Raw genomic sequence first — 18,395 nt, 5'->3', positions numbered from 1 at the left:
AACACATATTAATCAGGAAGGGCCTGGAAGAGAGTTCAAATTAGCAAATTTGTTTGCTACGCCATTGGCGGGATTTGGAGAAGTCAAACAAATCGAAAAGGCGAATGACTCTCCAAAAACCCATACGGGCACTGGAAAGAGGAGTAAAAGTAAGACAAAATTGGGAGTGGTGAAAAAAACAGAAACAAAGATAAGAGATTTAGAAGAAAGCCGATTGCCGGTGAATAAGCCCACAAGGGAACTGTATGAAGTTGAGACGGAGGAAGTCGGGGAGGGAAAAAATCTGACCCTTAGTGGGCAAGGAAGTAAGAGACCCTTTGATAGGTCCTCTGGCTCACCCCCTAACCCAGAAAAAAGGGGAAGACCTGGAACCACAGACAGAGAGTCAGAGGGTCCCAGAGTTTTCCCCGGTGAGTCTCAAAATGAGGTACTACTCTTAAGTGATGTGTCTGACACAGGTGACACTCTCGATGATCTCGATGATCACCAAAGAATGGACTCAGATCCCCCGGTTTTGTCTAACTAGTTTAAATACTTTAACAACAATTATGAACATTACATTCTCTACTATCAATGTGAGAAGTGTGAGATCAAAGGTTAAGGCTCACAGTGTTTTATCGTTCTTAAAAACTATCAGAACGGATGTGTTTTTACTACAGGAATGCTGCATCCCCTTTCTAAAAAATTATAAACAGTGGGAAGAGATTTGGCCATATCCGTCATTATGGAGTGGCTCGAATGAAAACCGTAACGATGGGGTAGCCATTTTAATAAACAACCCTCAACTCATCATAAAGGGGAGTACTGTGATAAGAGACGGACGCGCAATCTTAGCAAGACTTTCTTATATAGGGAATGATTTTAACCTCATTAACATATACGGCCATGCCGACAGACAACTCAGGTACGAACTTTTAGAGGACATCCAGTCGCATATGCTAGGCCATCAACCACTAATCGTGGGAGGAGATTTTAATTGCATCCTAAGTAGGAAGGATAGAAAGAGGAATGATGAGGAGTTTAAAGTAGATAAAACATCAACTTTATTACAAGACATGTGCCGGACATTTAAACTGGTGGACTGTTTCAAATCCATACATCCAGGAGAGGAGGGCTTCACCTGGTTCAGTAGTGACAATGCCAGAGCCTCTCGAATAGACTACATCTTTACGAGGGGTTTAGCACAGAGTGATGCAAGATTAATTCCAGTTTTTTTTTCGGATCACTTGCTACTGTCCTGCTCTTTCTCATTTCCTTCAGGTATGACTGTTGGGAAGGGTTTGTGGAAGTTAAACTGCTCCCTGCTGGAGGATGAGGCTCTAGCCGCACAATACAGGGAGCTGTACAAAGACTGGCAGACCCTTCAAGACTCGTATGATTCACGAGCACAATGGTGGGAAATGACAAAGAAACGAACACAGACCTTTTTTAAAAATGCAGGGAAAAACAAGAAACTCAAAGAGATGAAACGCATGTCGGGACTACAAAGAAGACTCCAACGCTATTTCATCCTAACAGAAAAGGGGATGGACTTTAATGATGAAATCAAAGAGATCAAACAAGAACTAAACGCTTTGGCGGAAATAAAGAGCAAAGGCATCATAATAAGAAGCAGAGAAAGAGAAATAGAAGAAGGGGAAAAATGTACACGCTACTTTTTAAAAAAAATTATGGGCAAAAATGAGGGGATTTTTAAACTTCAAAACGAAAACGGGCAAATAACAAAGGAATGTAGTGAAATAACCAGATTGGTCGAAGACTACTACAAAAAATTATTTGAAAAGAAAGAAACATATGAGAATGAAATGGGGCATGTATTAGATCATATTTCAAGATCAGTGCGTCAAGACCCCTTTTTAACATCAGACTTTACCCAAGACCAACTGAATGATTGCATAAAGACTATGAAAAAAGGCAAATCACCCGGGGAGGACGGACTCAACCTCGAATTTTACCGGACTTTTTGGGATATTTTAGCACCAGATCTGTTAACTGTTTTTAACGAATTTTCCAGTCGAGACCATATGCCAGACAGTTTCAGAATCGGGATAGTTACTCTATTGCACAAAAAAGGAGACAAAATTGACTTAAAAAACTGGCGACCCATAACGCTTTTAAACGTGGACTGTAAAATTTTCAGCAAGCTTCTAGCAACACGAATGTCTGTTGTCTTGGGAGACTTGGTTGATCCAGACCAAACCTGTGCCATTGTGGGAAGGAAGATCAGCGACAGTCTCATGCTGATCCGTGACACCATTTGTTATGCAAGAGACAGAAACATGCGACTAGCGGTCCTAAACCTAGACTTTGAAAAAGCCTTTGATCGAGTCTCGCACCAATACCTCTTCAGGGTATTGCAAAAATGTGGTTTTCCCCAAAAATACATCAATTGGGTAGGACTGCTATACCGAGACATCTACAGCAAATTCATGATTAACGGGAATTTATCGGAAGCAATCGAGATCAACTGCGGTGTACGTCAAGGTTGCCCTATGTCTCCCCTTCTCTATGTTCTTTGCATTGAACCTTTGGCACAAATGTTAAGAAAAGATAGATTTGTCGAAGGCATCAATATCCCAGGAAGTGGGGGACAAATTACCAAGTGTGTTTTGTACATGGATGATTTTAATATTTTGTGTACTGACCGCGCATCTGTTGAAAGAGCCCTTGACTTGACTGACCTGTTTGGGAGGGCGTCTGGGTCAAGGCTAAATAGAGAAAAATCACAAGTGAAGTTTTATGGAATGTGGAAAGAGACAGAAAAGGCAGGACTCCCGCTGACGGTGTTAAAGACAGACCAGAAAATCCTAGGGATAAAATTCAATGTGGATGGAGGAGGCGAGACCAACTGGGATGACGTGACAAGGAAAGTTAAGCAAAAACTTGTTTTTTGGTCACTAAGAAAACTGACAATAGAGGGGAAGGTCCTAATCATCAAAGCGATCATCCTCCCAATGCTTTTGTCAATCAGTTTAATTTTTATGCCTAAAAGAAACGTGCTGTTACAAATGGACCGAGCCATCTTTCGCTTTGTCTGGGGCTCAAAGTGGGAAAGGATAAAAAGAGATACAATGAAAAAGAAAAAGGAAAAAGGGGGGAAAGGAGTGCCTGACCTCCAGCTTTTCCTGGGAAGCAAATATGTCTCTCTCCACTTCCAAAACGCTGTGGGCCCACCCAACAACCCGAAAAGTCAAGCAATGACCCGTTTTTGGATGGGCTCATATTTGCGGAAGCTAAAGCTTGTACCAGACAATCGTTTGATTCCAGTTTCGTTTAACTTGCCACCAACACATCTCTTTATCCGGGATTTTTTGAAGAAGTTTGATTTGGAAACACAAGAATGTCACACTTTACAAAACCACAGGGCCCTTATTGCTATTGTGCAAGAGCGAGCTACAGTAAGCCCTGTGCGGGGGCTTGCGTTTGGCGAATCCACAACGGTTTGGAGCAACGTCAATCATCCTGCCCTCCCAAACAGACTACGAGACTTGTCATGGATGGTGGCTCATGAAGTTCTCCCAGTCAGAGCTGTAATGCACCACAGAGGAATGTCAGCGACTTCGACGTGCCCTCGACCTGGCTGTGGCGCCCAGGAGTCGGTGAGGCACCTTTTTTGTGAGTGCAGCGCTGCCAAGGTCTTGTGGACAATGGCCGAACAACTAGGAAAGTTCCCGGACTTGCCAGCAGGAGAGGTCCCTGATGCACAGTACGTGCTTTACGGGGTGAGTCGGTCGAGGAGGCATCGGAACGACTTTGCCAGGGACTGGCTCACTCTCGCCGCCATCAAGGACGCCATCTGGACCTCCAGAAACCTGCTGGTATGGAGGTGCAGGCAGATCCCCCCCGTGGCTGTGCTCCAAATGGCTGCAGATACCATACAATCTGCGAGCGGCGGGCCTAGGACGCAGCCATAAAGAAGACTCGTCTGTACCCACCCGGAGGGGGGAGCCGGAGCTACACTGTGGGAGTCCCGGCAGCAACGGCCTGGGTTGTGGAACCCAGAAGGGAGAGGACCCACGCAGAATGGAAAGGACCCACACAGAGGACTGGAAGAATGCTGCTTGGGAGGGTGGGATGGCAGAGCTATGCCCTTGCACAATAGTATTGCCTTTTACACGCTGGTTAACTACTGTTAAAAGAAAATAACTCTGAAATTGTTTCATTGATGTTGAAAATGTCAGGAAAAAATGTTAAAACGTCATATCGTCACGTCATATTGTCAAATATAAAAAAAATGTGAATATGCTTGATGGCTGTGTTTTGCTGCTGTTGGTGTCAGTGGATTTGTTCAGACCGAGGACAATCGACTTTGGCCTGGACGGATCTATTGACACTAACAAAGATGTTATATAATGAAATTGTGAATATGTTTGATTTTCGAGAAGGTTTGTTCAAACCTCACTTTGTGTTTGCTGTTAAAAGCGTAATATTGGAATATAATATTGTGAATGTGCTTAATTGCTGTTGAGATTGTCATGATTGTTTTCTGTTTTTAGTGTCAATAAATTTGTTCAAACCAAAAAATGAAATTGTGTGTTTAATTGCTGTTAAAAAAATTGTTAAAACGCCATATAACGAAATTGTGAACACGCTTAATTGCTGTTAAGATTGTCGAGAAAAATTGTTCAAACCTCACATTGTTTAGATGATGTTACTAGTGTCAATAAAATTGTTCAAACCAAATTAAAATCGCGGGACTCAAAGAAGGGTATGGACTAATTTTGTGATTGTGTTACATGTTTTATTGTGGGCGCGTGCGGCTTATATACAGGTGCAGCTTGTGTAAGTACAGAAGCGGTTATCCTCTCAAAATGTGGTGGGTGCGGCTTATATTCAGGTGCGCTCTATAGTCCGGAATTTACGGTACTCTTGTTTGAATTCTTGTTTAATGATACTGTATATGCTAACTGCTCTGTCTTTGAGAAACATAGAATGGCATTGGAGTGCCATATTGTGGTTAACATGTTAATTGTTTGTGGCTAAAGGCAAACAAAAGAGAAGTGCAGAACTTTGATGGCAGCCCTAGCCAACTTTCAAACCCTCTTTGCAAATCCTCCTTTTATAATCCGGTGCGCCTTATGGTGCGGAAAATATGCTATTTTACTTGTAAAAGTATCATTCAGAAAAACAGGGTCAAAAAAGACCCTGTCTGAGTATAGATTTTTGGTACGCGTACCTTGACAGAGAGTAGGCGTGTTAGGTATATCTCTGTGATGGCTTTGGTCATGGACTTGTCCTTCATGCTGCCTCGCTTGGACTTGACCTCGTCCAGCTCGTCGGTGGCTCGCACCAAGTGGAACGTGTTGTCATCTTCCAGCAAGGCATTTCCTGGTGACCGAAAAATCATCTGCTACCATCTGGTCGTGTACATATGTGTGTGTGTGTAAGAACATTTACGCTCTTCGTAGCTGTCTGGGTGTTGGTGGAAGGACTGGGAGTGCAAAACTTTGGACAGAACCAGCGTGGCGTTGTCCCGAACCTGCAAGACCGCACATAATGCCATCATGAGCTTATTGATGACCAGTTAGAAAGGAAAGTGTTCCTAAAACGCAATTAATTTTCTCTGTAATAAATACTTCAACATGTCATTAACAACATGGTGGGTTAAAGTTATCTTTGCCATAAAATGTATTTTATGCAGATCATAAATTGAAGTGCACCCTGACTCCTTAATACTCCTGCAAAACTCACGTTGTCACATACAAGCCCCAATCCACCAACGGGGTATTTTGTGGGATGGTCATGTTTATATTTACCAACAATATACGGTATACAGTTATGGCAGTGCCGTCTCAAGCTCAGGGTGTGAGCACGCTGAATTTCTCCTCGTGGAGATATTTTCCTACCGCTTGCATCCAAGGCGGATTTAGAACTGAAAAATAAAATACTGTAAACAGTGGGTTATCTTAAATGCACATATTTGGTTGTGTGTCATTTGTAGTAAATGGTAGGCAGCGCGTGCGGAAGTGGGTGGGGCTTATACGGGAACAACAAACAATCGGGAAACAAATGGGGCATACGTGAGCACAGAATTTAAAGTAAAAGGGTGCTGGGATCTTGTATTGCAAAAATAATTTAACCAATAAAAAGACACCATGTCTGGAGAAAAAAAAGATAACGTCCTATACTGCTGAGTACAGGCTAAAAGTTATAAAGGCGGCTGAGGAAACAAGCAACCTGAAAGCAGCAAAAAAAGTTTGATGCAGATTAAGACAAGGTCAGAAAGTCAAAAAAAAAAAGATACAAATGTGCAAAGAGGGGATATTAAGATGGACAGTATCCAGAAATTGAAAAGATCTTTGAGTGGTTTGAAGCCCAGACACAAAACAGATATGGAATTTCTCTGCTATGCGTTTGTAAGCTCTCAAGATTGCACAAGCCAAGAACTAGGAATGGTTCACTTCTTCTACTGGTTGGTGTACATGTTTTCTCCTATTTTGTTTACTATGTGGCTATTTTAAAGCAGGTTTTGCGGGTATTTATGGTAATGTGTAACACCATAGTTATTTTTAAAGTAACACACTTCTTTTTGGTGTCGGAATTCTGGGGTGTATGAATTACTTTTTCAATAACTGTAACTACTGATTTTCAGTAATGCCCCCATCACTGTTGATGACATTATCGCTACTCCTCTTACATTGTAGTGGGCCAAAGTGTTGAGCCTCTTCCAGCGACCTTCCTTTTGTGATGTCAGGTCAAGGTCAGACAGAATCTGACCGGTGGAGCCGGGACGCCACTCTGGACAGAGAAGACATGTTAAAGAAAGCCAAACGTCAGGCAAAAGAGAAACGTCAATGTGTGCCGTTACCAAGAGCCACGCTCTCAACTTTTGGTCTCTGCGAGTATGGAAGATTCCGATACACTTGATCAATTATTTTCTCCTTCACCTGTGCAGGTCCAAGATTCAAAATGGGTCATTGCCTCCAATGTATTTATGCGAAATATGAAAAAGGAATTACCTGAGTGATGGTGTCACAGTTGAGCACTTTAACAGGAGTAACATCTGGGCCTTCCCCGTGCACAAACACCTGCAGGGTCTGGATTCAAGAAAACAAGAGACTTCATATACAATTTGTGTGCTTCTCACACATTTTAGTAAACACACAACAAACAATAGTTGGATCGAATAGAATGGAAGAATAATTTCAGATATCCAGTAAGCTTCATGCCTATAGGATTTTACATTCTATGTTAGCATGGAGCTAGCACTCTTTCAGCACTCTGTTTAATTTCTTCCCTTTAAATTGATACATAACTTTCTAAATATATCAATCAGAAGTGACAAACTAGCCTATGCTTGTGTTTTCTTGACTGACCAGCACGGAATACTCCACGTCGTCTCCGAGCAGCCCGGTGTCGTTGAGTGTGTATTTAGCCTTCTTTACTTTGGCGTCAACTGGTCCTTTCTCCACCTGATGCTTTAGCGCCTTAAACAGCTTGTACAGAGGCTCGCCGGCAGTGTCCTGTAACAAAGGGGCAGAACACGTACTGTGAAGGGCGACTTCAGTTGGTAGACATAAAGGCTCAATCTGATTACTCCCATTTCCCCTCGATTTTACCACTTACTACAGCAAAACACGTTCTCCGCGACAGTGATTTTCAATCAGTGTGCCAGGGCACACTAGGGTGTTGCATGAAATTGCCCAATAATATCTTTTTTTAATTAAGTCGTCAGCCGAGTGACATTCATCCACATCAATAAGTAAATATTCTGCATTTTTATAGTACTTTTCATGTCAATGAAGACCTCCCAAACCACTCTACAATCTGCTTCACACTTTTCCCTTTTACACACTAACTAACCGATAGCAGCGTCAGCCATGCAAGGCAACTACCTGCTATTGGGGGCATTAGGAATTCAGTGTCTTGCCCAATGACGCTTCGACATATAACACGGAGGAACCTGCAACCTCTTGATCCCAAGACGAGCACTCTACCTCCTGAGCCAATGCCGCCCTTATGTGGCAGCAGGTGAATTTTATTGTATATACTTAATTATATGCTCATGAGGCAGTACATGGATTTTGTTTGATGAAGTTGTTTTTTGGGTGATTTGAATTATTTGAATATTTTACAAAGAACAGAAACCGTAGAACGTAGCAGAAAATAATCACAGACTGCAGAACATTTTTCCTCATTTTTCTTTATTTTTATGGAAACACAAGGAAAAATATAAGTTAAACTTGGAAAACAGGTTAAAATATAGTAACATTCGAAATTACAGCTTAGTTATTAGCAAAATCGAATTACCTATATACCCTCTTGTACAATCAATTTTGGCGACATAAATTAATGTTGAAAATAACAAAAACATTAAACTGGTACCAGGAATGAATTTTTAAACATTTTTTGTAACTTGTGATTTTTGAGACTTTTTATTGAACATACGTAAGTCTTGGCTAAAAGAAGGTTGAAAAATACTGCTCTATGAGGATGACAAAGTCAGAATCCTCTGCAAAGCATAGAATTAGTAAGGTGCTGACAAGCCACTTTTTCACCAAGTGCCATAGCTTCATCGTAGTAATACCCCCTTGACCTAACCGACCAGCTGGAAACAATTGTGAAAAGGTAATGAACCGGATATATGCATGTATGTTATTATTAATCACAGAATGTAAATTCCTACAGAGGGAGCTGCAGCACAGGGTATAGCACAGGCGCAGGAGAGGAGGTTGCGATAAAGACGAAGAAGAATGAATGTGCAGTACGGCGGAATACTTTTTTCTTTAAACTGTATTTGGTTGTAACCAGTTCCACAGTTTCTCTTGAAGTAAAATAAAAAAGAAATAAAAGAAGGAATGAAAATTTGTCATAGATGTAACAACATGCGCAGCAAGAAGTGGTGATGTTGCAAGCAGGAAGTACAATCTTAAAAGGGGAATCGTTCCCTTGCGCTTACCAAAAAAGTGGATTAGGGAGGAAAAAGGTAATCAAGACAAAGTGGGTAGGGGAAAGAGTAGGTAATGGGATCATGCCGGATAGTCCTCTATCTTCAAGATAGATATGACTTGATGAGAGATGTGCTCACTTTGGTGAGCTAGCAAACAAGCTGAAATGCTAGCACAAAATAATTGTGCATGTGAGTTGAGGCTTTACCCTGAGGAACTGGTAGAGGCAGATGGACATCCAGTTGCACAGCATCCTCTCGACTACTGTCTCAGACCTACGGGGGTACAAAAGCAGCATTTTGTAGAAAAAAAAGAGGAAAACAAAATTCAGTTTTGAAATGTACATTCCATTTAAAAGGGCACAAAAAAAATCAAAACAGAGCTGACCCCATGTAAAAAACCCAAGCCCTCTTTGATCATCCAGCAGGACAACAATCCAAGACACATAAGCAAGTCCACCTCTAAATGGCTCAAAAAAATAAAAATAAGAATTTGGAGTAGCCAAGTCAAAGTCTGGATTTGAATCCAATTGAGATGCTGTGGTATGACCTTCATGTTAGAAAACGCTCCATTATGGCAGATTTGAAACAATTTCACAAGGAATCCAGAATTCCTCCACAGCATGGCGACTCATTACCAATAATCGTAAATGTTTGATGTCTGTTATAGCTGCCAAAGGTAACCCAAATTGCTATTAAATTCGTGGCGCAATTACTTTTTTACACAGGGCCAGATAGGTTTTAATTGTATTTTATCCTGGCCTAATAAAGGCAATCAATTTCAATTTCAAAACTGCATTTTGGATTTTTCTGGGTTGGCTAAGTGTGATTTTAAAATTAGCTTAATGATTTGATACCTTTGTGAGTGATAAACATGCAAACTGCAACTCAGAAATCAGAAAGGGAAAAAATACTTTTTCATGGCACTGTACCTCCGAAGCATAAGCTTGGGGTTCTTGTTATGCACGTGCTCGTCCATGAGTTCCAGGAGGAGCGTCCTGGTGATGTCGGTGAAGTAGACCAGTTTGCCGTGGAGCGCTACTGTCAGGAGGGAGGCAAAATCGCCTCGGGCACGCGCATTGAAGTCGGGCCGGCTCTCCAGCGTGTGGATGAACTAAAAAAGTAGGATTTGGTTAAAAAAAAGTCCGTCCAAGTAGTATTAAAGAAGGGCCACAGTTTTAAAAAACAAAACAAAACTTTAACATTAGAATAGGTCAGTGCTGATAACTTACAAAATCTAAATACACACCAGGGTGGCCCATAACAGTTAAAGTGGACATTTAGTGGCTGTTTTACAATTAAAAACTAGATTTCACCATCTGTAAGATCAGAGGAAAAAAATCATATTCCTTATCCGTAGTTTTAAAAATGGAAGTACAGATATCAGACTTCAGGCTGATCCTCGCCTCTGTTTCTCAGTACAAGCAATCACAATAGTAATACTTAGATCACACTTTTTAGGATTGAGAACTAGAACTAGAAATTTGGTATATCAAATGTGCAAAAAGTATTTGTAGCTGTATTGATAACTGTCCTGGCAATAGGGGGGGAAAAGGTGGTTTTGAACACCCTTCAGTTTGAACACCAAGTTTCAGGAATAAGGGTTTGAGATTTGGGATAAAAACCTTGGTAAAGCCCCGCGCGCAATCGAAAAACCATTAGTGTGGAGATTTTGGCGATAGACGACATTGACTGCCCCTTGCACACCAGCTCTACTCCAAATTGTCTAAGGGATGTGTTTTCACATCATGTGACAATTAAAGATGGCTACTACCACTGAGTAAGATAGTGATTACAAAGATAAGCACATATTTACTACTACACCAAAGGAAAAGACAAATGAGGGCCTCTTCGCTTAAAATATGGTGTAATTTATAGACAACAGTGCTAGGGCTCTTTCCCTATATGAACCACACTGTTGAGAATATGGCCAGATTGCAGACCTTCTTTGAGACTCTGTGATTTGAGGCTATACAAATAAATGGTTTAACACGGAGGTAAGAAGCTGCCTTTTTCTGTTGTTGTCATCGGTGGTTGCCATGGTATCAGACCAGATTGCATTTTCTCCTCATTATGCCTTATAAATCAAAGGGAACACCAGAGACTGGACAATGACTCAGATGATCCAGAAAAGCGAACACTAGCGTGTTTGAGAGATCCATCATTTAGAAGCCTTGTACATGAAGTGAAGCTGTGCGGTACTGACATTGATAAGGAAGGGCTTGCTGTTGAGCAGGTTGGAGAACTGGTTGAGGGCCGTCGCCACAATGGCCCTACGCGAGTCAGGAACGTGGACACGTCCCGCCAGCCCTTTGACAACACTGGCACCGTCCTTGGAGGGCAGGAAGAGGTTGCGATCAGTGTACGTCTTGTAGTCCAGGAATGGGATGCGTGCTTCACTCGGCTCGCTTGTGTGGTCCTCCATCTCCATCATCAGGTCTGAAGTAGAACAACACTGGTAACCGTGAGACCAAAGACGGGAGACATTTCTTGTGAGACATTGAGTTAACCTGTAAACTCCTTCTTGCATCGATCCCGCACGCTCTCTTCCAGATTCTCCAGTTGATGCTTGACCTTCTCATACTCTCGCTCCGCCTGCCGGCTCTTCCTCCTGCGACCGGGAGGAAAACAGAATGTCGTGTAGACAGGGCTTTGCGAAAAAGTGGCGGGGCCAGCTCCTTTTACCTGTAGCAGTACACAGACACGGCGATGAAGAGCAGCATGGGCACCACCACAGCAGGGATGATGATGGCAAGAGGGATGTCATCCTTCCATGCATAGTACACAGAACCCACCATCCACCGGCGGTGACCGAACTTTACCTGAACACAAAGACACAGTAGGTCCAAAAACTCACTCAAAAGACACAAATGAATGTTTGTGTTCTAGTGAGGACATTTACAAGAAGATCCAGAGGGTCATTGGCGGTGTCCCCCTGCGTGGGCTTTGTCAGTGGGGCGTCCAGGATCAACTTGTCATCCTGGACACATCCAAAAGGGGGCATAAATAATGATTTCACATTTCATACAACTTTTCTGAGGTGGTGCCCGTGAGCTTTCCTACCTGCAGTATGCTGACGTTGCAAGGGGCACCCCCAACGGATGCCTGTGCCTCAACAGCGGTCATGGCCTTAGCGAAGCCTCGACCCTACACCGGGAAAGACGGCAAGTTGTTTTTCTCTTCATATGTAATGCAAATCCAGGTAGCAAAATCTCATTGGCTAATCATTAGAAAGGAAGGCTTATATAGTGTAGTGATTCTCATGGAGAGGGCCAGTATGCCCAGGGAAAAGGTAGCAAACAAATTTTCACCTAGGGCCACATCATCGCAATGGCTGTCCTCAAAAAGCGTGGTTAAAAATATAATTGGTATGTAACATAAATGTAATTACTTCTTTGTGTTAAGTAACTCTGAATTCATTATCTATTTAAGTCACAAACAAATGTAACTACACTAATAACATGTCAAAAATAAATACAGTGATACCTCTACATACAAGCAAATTTTGCCCAATATCCAAGAGAAAATCCAAGTTACGAGAACTTCAGACATTGCCAACCAGCGAGAGCCTATGGGGCGGTGACGCTTACGGTGACTATGATGACGCTTGTCTCGGTGATGACTGTCTTTGAGAGCTCATTGAAAATGGGGTCCGGGTGGTACGTGAAAGCCTTAAGGTCGTCCTCGGCGTTGTCCAACTGCAGGACAGTGCGCAGCGAGCGGCTGTCGCTCCAGACCACAGCCGGCGACAGGAACTCCAATACGGTGTCGTTTTTAGTCAGCGATTCCTCCGCAAACTGGAAACAAAACGTCAGTTTATACGGTTAAAAGATGAACCACAGACGTAGAGACAAGTAGATATTCTAAAACACTGAGGCGCAGTTTACTATAAAGCGCACCCCCAAATCGAAAAACATTGTATGTAATGGGAATCGAACCTGAGTAATGGTGGTGAGAGCCCTGACACATTTCCACTAGACAACCAAAGGTACAAAGGGCATTTGAAAAGGCATTAGACCTTATCATCATCACACTATTTCCACTCACTGTGCTACAACACCGATTTTCATAGTGCATTCTGGTTAAACAGTCTCTCCACTTTTTCACCCGTAGATCAATAACCTTTCGGTTTAATATGTATGCACACGTAAAAATGCTTGTATAGTATTTTGTTGATAAACTTTTTTTCCTCCATTTTTGATATAATTGGTAAAGAAATAGACTGTTAAACCTATCAGAATGCCCGATGCAATATGGACAGAGATGGAGAAAAAGGATAAAGGGATAAATACCGTATTTTCCGCACTAAGGCGCACCGGGTTATAGGGCGCACCCCCAAAAAATAGTTTTTGGTCCTATATTTTCCATACATAAGGCGCATTTAGTTTAAAAATAGACTCATCACAGAAACATCAAGATCGTTCTAAAACAAGATACCGGGAAAGTATAAAGCCGCATAGCTCACCTAAGTTCTCTTGCAGCCATCACGTTCAATAATGATACGTAACCATGGTCCTCTTATATCCGTGGGTGTAGTAAATCCAGGAGAGTAAAATATTTGCAAATACAGAATATTAAAAAATGTTTTCTCTATGCCGTAGTGCAACCCAACCAACGTGTGATTCACATTCATCTTTTTCGGCCAATTGCAGGCTTTGTTTCGCCCCTTTAGCCTATGCAAGCCTGTAAATGATAAAAAGGATCCGCTCCCTTTACCTCCGAATAACTTTAGCCAATAGTGACTGATTCAAATGATGATTGACACATTGGGTAGGAAATGAAACGCCGGTATATAAATCCCAGCATACACCGCGGACGACTTCGCCTTCGGGGGAAAATCTAGTCGGCGGCTGCTTGCTTTAGTTGCAAGACTTTGCGACTTAATATTGATCCATATATAAGGCGCATGGTCAGCTTTTGACAAAAATAAAGGCTTTTAGGTGCGCCTTATAGTGCGGAAAATACGGTAGATGGACAGACGGACAGATAACTAAAATAGAGACAATGGTTGGACCGGTGGGGAAATGACAGACAGAACCGTGTAAGATTGGACAAGGAAGCCTTTTAGGATAAACGGCAGGTGGAAAGGCAGCCTACCTCAACAGTGGCGTTGTCCTGGGAGAAGTCGTCAGCAGTGGGCAGTACCTTTAGGCTGGCTCTCTGGATTAAATCGAAGCCACTTCCTGTCACAACGATTCGGCGACCGCCGCTGAACAGAAGCGACCAAAGTCAGCAGAAAGCTTTTAGTATCTTAAGTCAAAAAAGCCGTCTGGTGTGCTCACCACACAAAGCTGGACTTTGGGAAATAGTCGATGATTTTGGGGTTCTCGGCATACTGAAATGCCGCAGCCACCTCCTTGCTGGTGTTGCGCCCATAGTTGACCTTCACTGCCAGCATGTCAGAGGGAACCTTGGCTCCACGATATTTTCCCGTCTTACATGTGATCTTCTCACCAAAGGAAAGGCTGAGCGAGAACAGAAACGGCGGTTTATTTGCATTGATGTTTAGGATTTTTTTGGACTGAACTTCTGTGATCAACAGCTCACACTCGACATGGAACTCCGCCCACTAAGACGGTGACATCATCCTTGCTGGCCGTGTCCAAGTCTTTACCGCTGATAGTGATGACGGTCCCGCCTGCTGCTGGACCTTTTCCAGGGTGCACCGTTTCTGGTTTAGGGTCCTGGACACAAATGGATGTCTAAATTTTAGCTCACGTCATGTTTTTTTTTTTTTTCAAACTTATTATTATTTTATTATATGTGATTATGTCTTGCTACAGAGGAAAGAGGTCTGAATGTAGTGGAAGCTAGAGCTTTTGTTGGTCATAGGAATGAGTGGAGAGGTGTTGTGAAAGGATAGTGGGATTCTTGGATGCGTTCTAAGGGATGGTCGGGGCACCTGTATGATGCAGCAGGGGTAAACCAGTGAAAGCTGTCGGGCCCTGCTGTTGAACAAAAGAGTGTGTTGTGTATCACCCTGACCCGAGTGACATGGCCGGTTTCTTGTGTCCCCGTTCCATCTCGAGGGAAGAAAGCATGACCAACTTGGGTGTGTGTTTGGCTATTTTGGTTGGCCATGGTCAACTTGTTTTGTGTTTTTTGCTACTTTTTTCCTTTTCTTTGTTTTAGTGTATGTGTTTGTCTCGCTGCCGGTCACCCCTCTCGAGGGATATGACCAGGGTAGATAGATAGATAGAAATTATGTCTGCATCAATGATGCTGTATTAGAGTGGTTTAAATCATATTTATCCGGTAAAACCTTCTCCGTCATACTTGGTGACCTGTCCTCTTCCTCTGCCCCTCCCTCCTGTGGTGTTACACCAGGATCTATTCTTGGCTCTATACTCTTCTTGTTGTATATGCTACCACTTGGGTCAATTATTGCCAGGCACAACCTTTCCATTTTATGCAGACAACATACAAACCTATCTGTCAGTGTATATATATATTACATACATATATTTGGCACTAATTGGTATTGTCCCATAGAAAAGAAAATTAGTTGGGCCCTAATTCACTATTTTGATCCAGTGTTGCTAATTTATTAGGGAAAAGCAACGGACGCAGGTCCTTATTCTCATTCAGCCCCATGAAGAGCTCAAACGTCATTTTGTCAGCGGCACTTTGCATTAATTAGCTGCAAAAAGCCCAAATTGAATGTGTGGGCTGGACATTTTGCGTTTTACTCCAACAATGTTATGACTTCCTTACACTCACCCGATACGTGAAGACCACCTCAGACCTTCCTATGCGCCCAACTTCAACCACCACCTCCACCACACCGCTGTTACTGGATTCCTGGATGTCAGACGGTGATGTACCCTTTGCTGGTCCGATCTCACACACCACGCTGAGCAGAATTTTTTTTAAAAAAAAAACAACAAAGATTTATAAGGAGAATTCTTCTTAAAAGGTTGCGTAGACTTTTTGTGTCAATTGTCTTGCCCACGTGCAGTACCTGGTGGAAACGGAGTACTTGTCTTGCAAATGTTGGCACACGACACCAGCCACACTGATTCGCTTGATGTCCTCCTTTTTGATGCCCATGTTGGATCCTTTGATGGTCACTGCAATGCTGCCGTTCAGCGGCCCAAAGCGAGGGACGATCTGACAAAAAAATAAAAGTCCGCTGTTTGTTTTAGCCTTGAGGCAAGATCGGGCCTAAAAAAATCCAGCCCGACCCAGGCTCGCAGGTATTAAAGCCCGACTCAGCTGGAGCTCAACTAGTCAATGGGAGTTGCATGACTGATCCAGAAGAAGATATGAAATTTCATATTTTACTTGTGAAGACTCAGGAGGACGAGAGGCGGTTGATCGTAACAAATTAAAGCCCGCCTTTGGTAACAAAATCTAAGCTAAACAAGACTATATAATTATTTACATATTTTATGATTCTGTGTATGCACAACCAACAATATTTTATCATTGACAGATTTTTTTTTTTTAAGGGACTGGAACATTTTAAGGCCGCATGTCATTTCGATGGGTTGCAGAAAGGGCCAAAAACCACAGCAGCAGTACGTCGTTAAGAATCTAACACGGCACCTTAAGGACGAGGAGGAAAAAGGTCAGCAAGATCCAAAACATAGAGAATATTTTTTAAATATGTTTTTTTTTTCCAATAAAAAGTTTTTTTTAAGTCTTTTCATATACTACTAATTGATCCGAGACTGAAAGGCACAAAGGCACAGCTATTAGAACGAAGACCACCTGATTTGTCTAATTTACTTTGGCTACTGATTGATTTAAAACAACTAAGACATTACAGCATTCTGTGGTGTATAAAGAACTCTGTGACCTGGATTTCAACGTGTCTTTACCTCACGGGTCATTTTGACCTGGAGACCATCTTTGTCACTTTTATTTGCACAGCTTACATGAATATGTATATAAAAACATTGACATTTTTGTACTGTTAGGGACAATTTAGGAAAAGTCATGAGATTTGAAGTGAAAAAAATAAATTTAGGTGACCTTTAGGGGATTCATAACTCAGTGGCGGGTCATTTGGACCTCAAGACAACAGGATGGTTAAGAGAGAGACATAGAGGCAGAAAGACAAAGAAAAACAATGAGGGTTGGACAACAGATTCTTTTTGTGAAATAAATAAATAAATGCACTTTTTTGTTTTATAGCCACACATTGTTTTAGTATACATTTTAAAAAACATATATTCACATATATATATATATATATATATATATATATATATTCACATATATGTTTTTGGGTGCGAGCTTGAGGTTGTGTTCCTTAAGGCGAGTAAACACCATCTGCAGGCGTTGGAGTGCAACTTCCTCTGTGGGGGCAAACACCATCAGATCGTCGAGGTAACATAATAGGCTCATGAAATTCTGATCACCAAATATTGACATCATCATCCTCATAAATGTTGCTGGGCTGTTGCAAAGTCCCTGAGGGAGCCGGTTGTACTCGTGAAGGCCGAATGGTGAGGAGAATGCCAAGCGGTACGGCTAATGAGATGAGATGAGATATATATATATATATATATACACATTATATATAATTTTATTAATATATATAAGAAGTCAGCGACCTGGGTTGGGCTCGGACTCTGGCTTAATAGCTTACCAGTAATTCAAACCAAAAGAAAGGGTGCTACTCACGTCCGTAATTTGGGGAGCGGGGCATAAAGCGGGTGGCGGCGACGGGCAGAGCTCCCGGTAGACGCACGACTGCGAGGTGGTGCACCACACGCACTCGTACTTGGCCTCGGCGTGTTTGCACAGGCTGCAGTCGTCCCGGGACACCGAGCAGTTGTACAGGACCACTGACGCAGAAAAGGTTTGTGTCAATTGATTATTTTCATGTGGCATCACTTGCATACCAGAATGAAGACAATTGGCTGGGTCCAACATACGCAGTTTGCTGTTATTGGCTTTTCAAATGAAAACGGAAAGTGTAAGGCGTCATTTCTTAGTCTCCCTGGGATGGTTACCTCTCAGGGTGAGAGAAGTAAGTAATTGTTAACGAGGAGGCGATAAACATGATTATGAAGGCTTAGTAGAGAAGACCTAAGACCCAAACCCTATTCGTATGTGGGAGTATGTTCTGAGTATTTCGTAAATATAGGTGATCGGGAACAAAAATTAATTTTAGAATGAACAAGCATAATGGCCTGGCGTTGCAGAGCTTGGCATTGCTGGGCATTCTACATGGGGGAGGTTGTTGGGGCAGTAGTTTGTTGAAAAACCACAAGGGAGTGCTAAAGAGCCACATGCAACTTCAGAGCTGCTTGTACATGAAGGCAGATGTTAATCTATCCATCCGTTATCTGCACCGCTTATCCTCAGTTGGGTCGCGGGGGTGCTGGAGCCCATCCCAGCCATCTTCGGGCAGTGGGCAGGGGACACCCTGAACTGGTTGCCAGCCAGTCGCAGGGCACACAGGGACAGACAACTCATTCGATGGTATTAATTGGGGTGCCTTGACACAAAACCTACCTAAAGACTCACACACAGAGGTCTAAAGAAAGACTGTCAT

General features: G+C 42.5%; 1 protein-coding gene across 3 annotated transcripts in view; it reads right to left on the bottom strand.

Moving 5' to 3' along the window:
* Window positions 1-18,395, bottom strand: part of LOC148356819 (plexin-B2-like) — a 95,984-nt gene that overhangs the window by 10,673 nt on the left and 66,916 nt on the right. For all 3 annotated transcript variants that reach the window (XM_088346862.1, XM_088346864.1, XM_088346865.1), the window contains 20 exons: window positions 17,519-17,682; window positions 15,849-15,997; window positions 15,608-15,740; window positions 14,435-14,571; window positions 14,170-14,352; window positions 13,985-14,096; window positions 12,478-12,684; window positions 11,951-12,034; window positions 11,790-11,867; window positions 11,573-11,709; window positions 11,398-11,498; window positions 11,094-11,326; window positions 9,820-10,001; window positions 9,097-9,163; window positions 7,317-7,463; window positions 6,960-7,037; window positions 6,809-6,887; window positions 6,638-6,738; window positions 5,398-5,479; window positions 5,177-5,328 (listed from right to left, as the gene is read on the bottom strand). In XM_088346862.1, coding sequence (XP_088202988.1) covers window positions 5,177-5,328; window positions 5,398-5,479; window positions 6,638-6,738; window positions 6,809-6,887; window positions 6,960-7,037; window positions 7,317-7,463; window positions 9,097-9,163; window positions 9,820-10,001; window positions 11,094-11,326; window positions 11,398-11,498; window positions 11,573-11,709; window positions 11,790-11,867; window positions 11,951-12,034; window positions 12,478-12,684; window positions 13,985-14,096; window positions 14,170-14,352; window positions 14,435-14,571; window positions 15,608-15,740; window positions 15,849-15,997; window positions 17,519-17,682 — 2,606 coding nt within the window. The remainder of the gene's footprint in view (window positions 1-5,176; window positions 5,329-5,397; window positions 5,480-6,637; window positions 6,739-6,808; window positions 6,888-6,959; window positions 7,038-7,316; window positions 7,464-9,096; window positions 9,164-9,819; window positions 10,002-11,093; window positions 11,327-11,397; window positions 11,499-11,572; window positions 11,710-11,789; window positions 11,868-11,950; window positions 12,035-12,477; window positions 12,685-13,984; window positions 14,097-14,169; window positions 14,353-14,434; window positions 14,572-15,607; window positions 15,741-15,848; window positions 15,998-17,518; window positions 17,683-18,395) is intronic.

This window comes from Urocampus carinirostris, chromosome 11, assembly GCF_059441175.1.
Source record: "Urocampus carinirostris isolate Australia breed hairy pipefish chromosome 11, RoL_Ucar_1.0, whole genome shotgun sequence".
NCBI classification, from domain to species: Eukaryota; Metazoa; Chordata; class Actinopteri; order Syngnathiformes; family Syngnathidae; genus Urocampus; species Urocampus carinirostris.
Note: the sequence above shows the minus strand (reverse complement) of the source record. Positions and strands in the feature narration are given on the sequence as shown.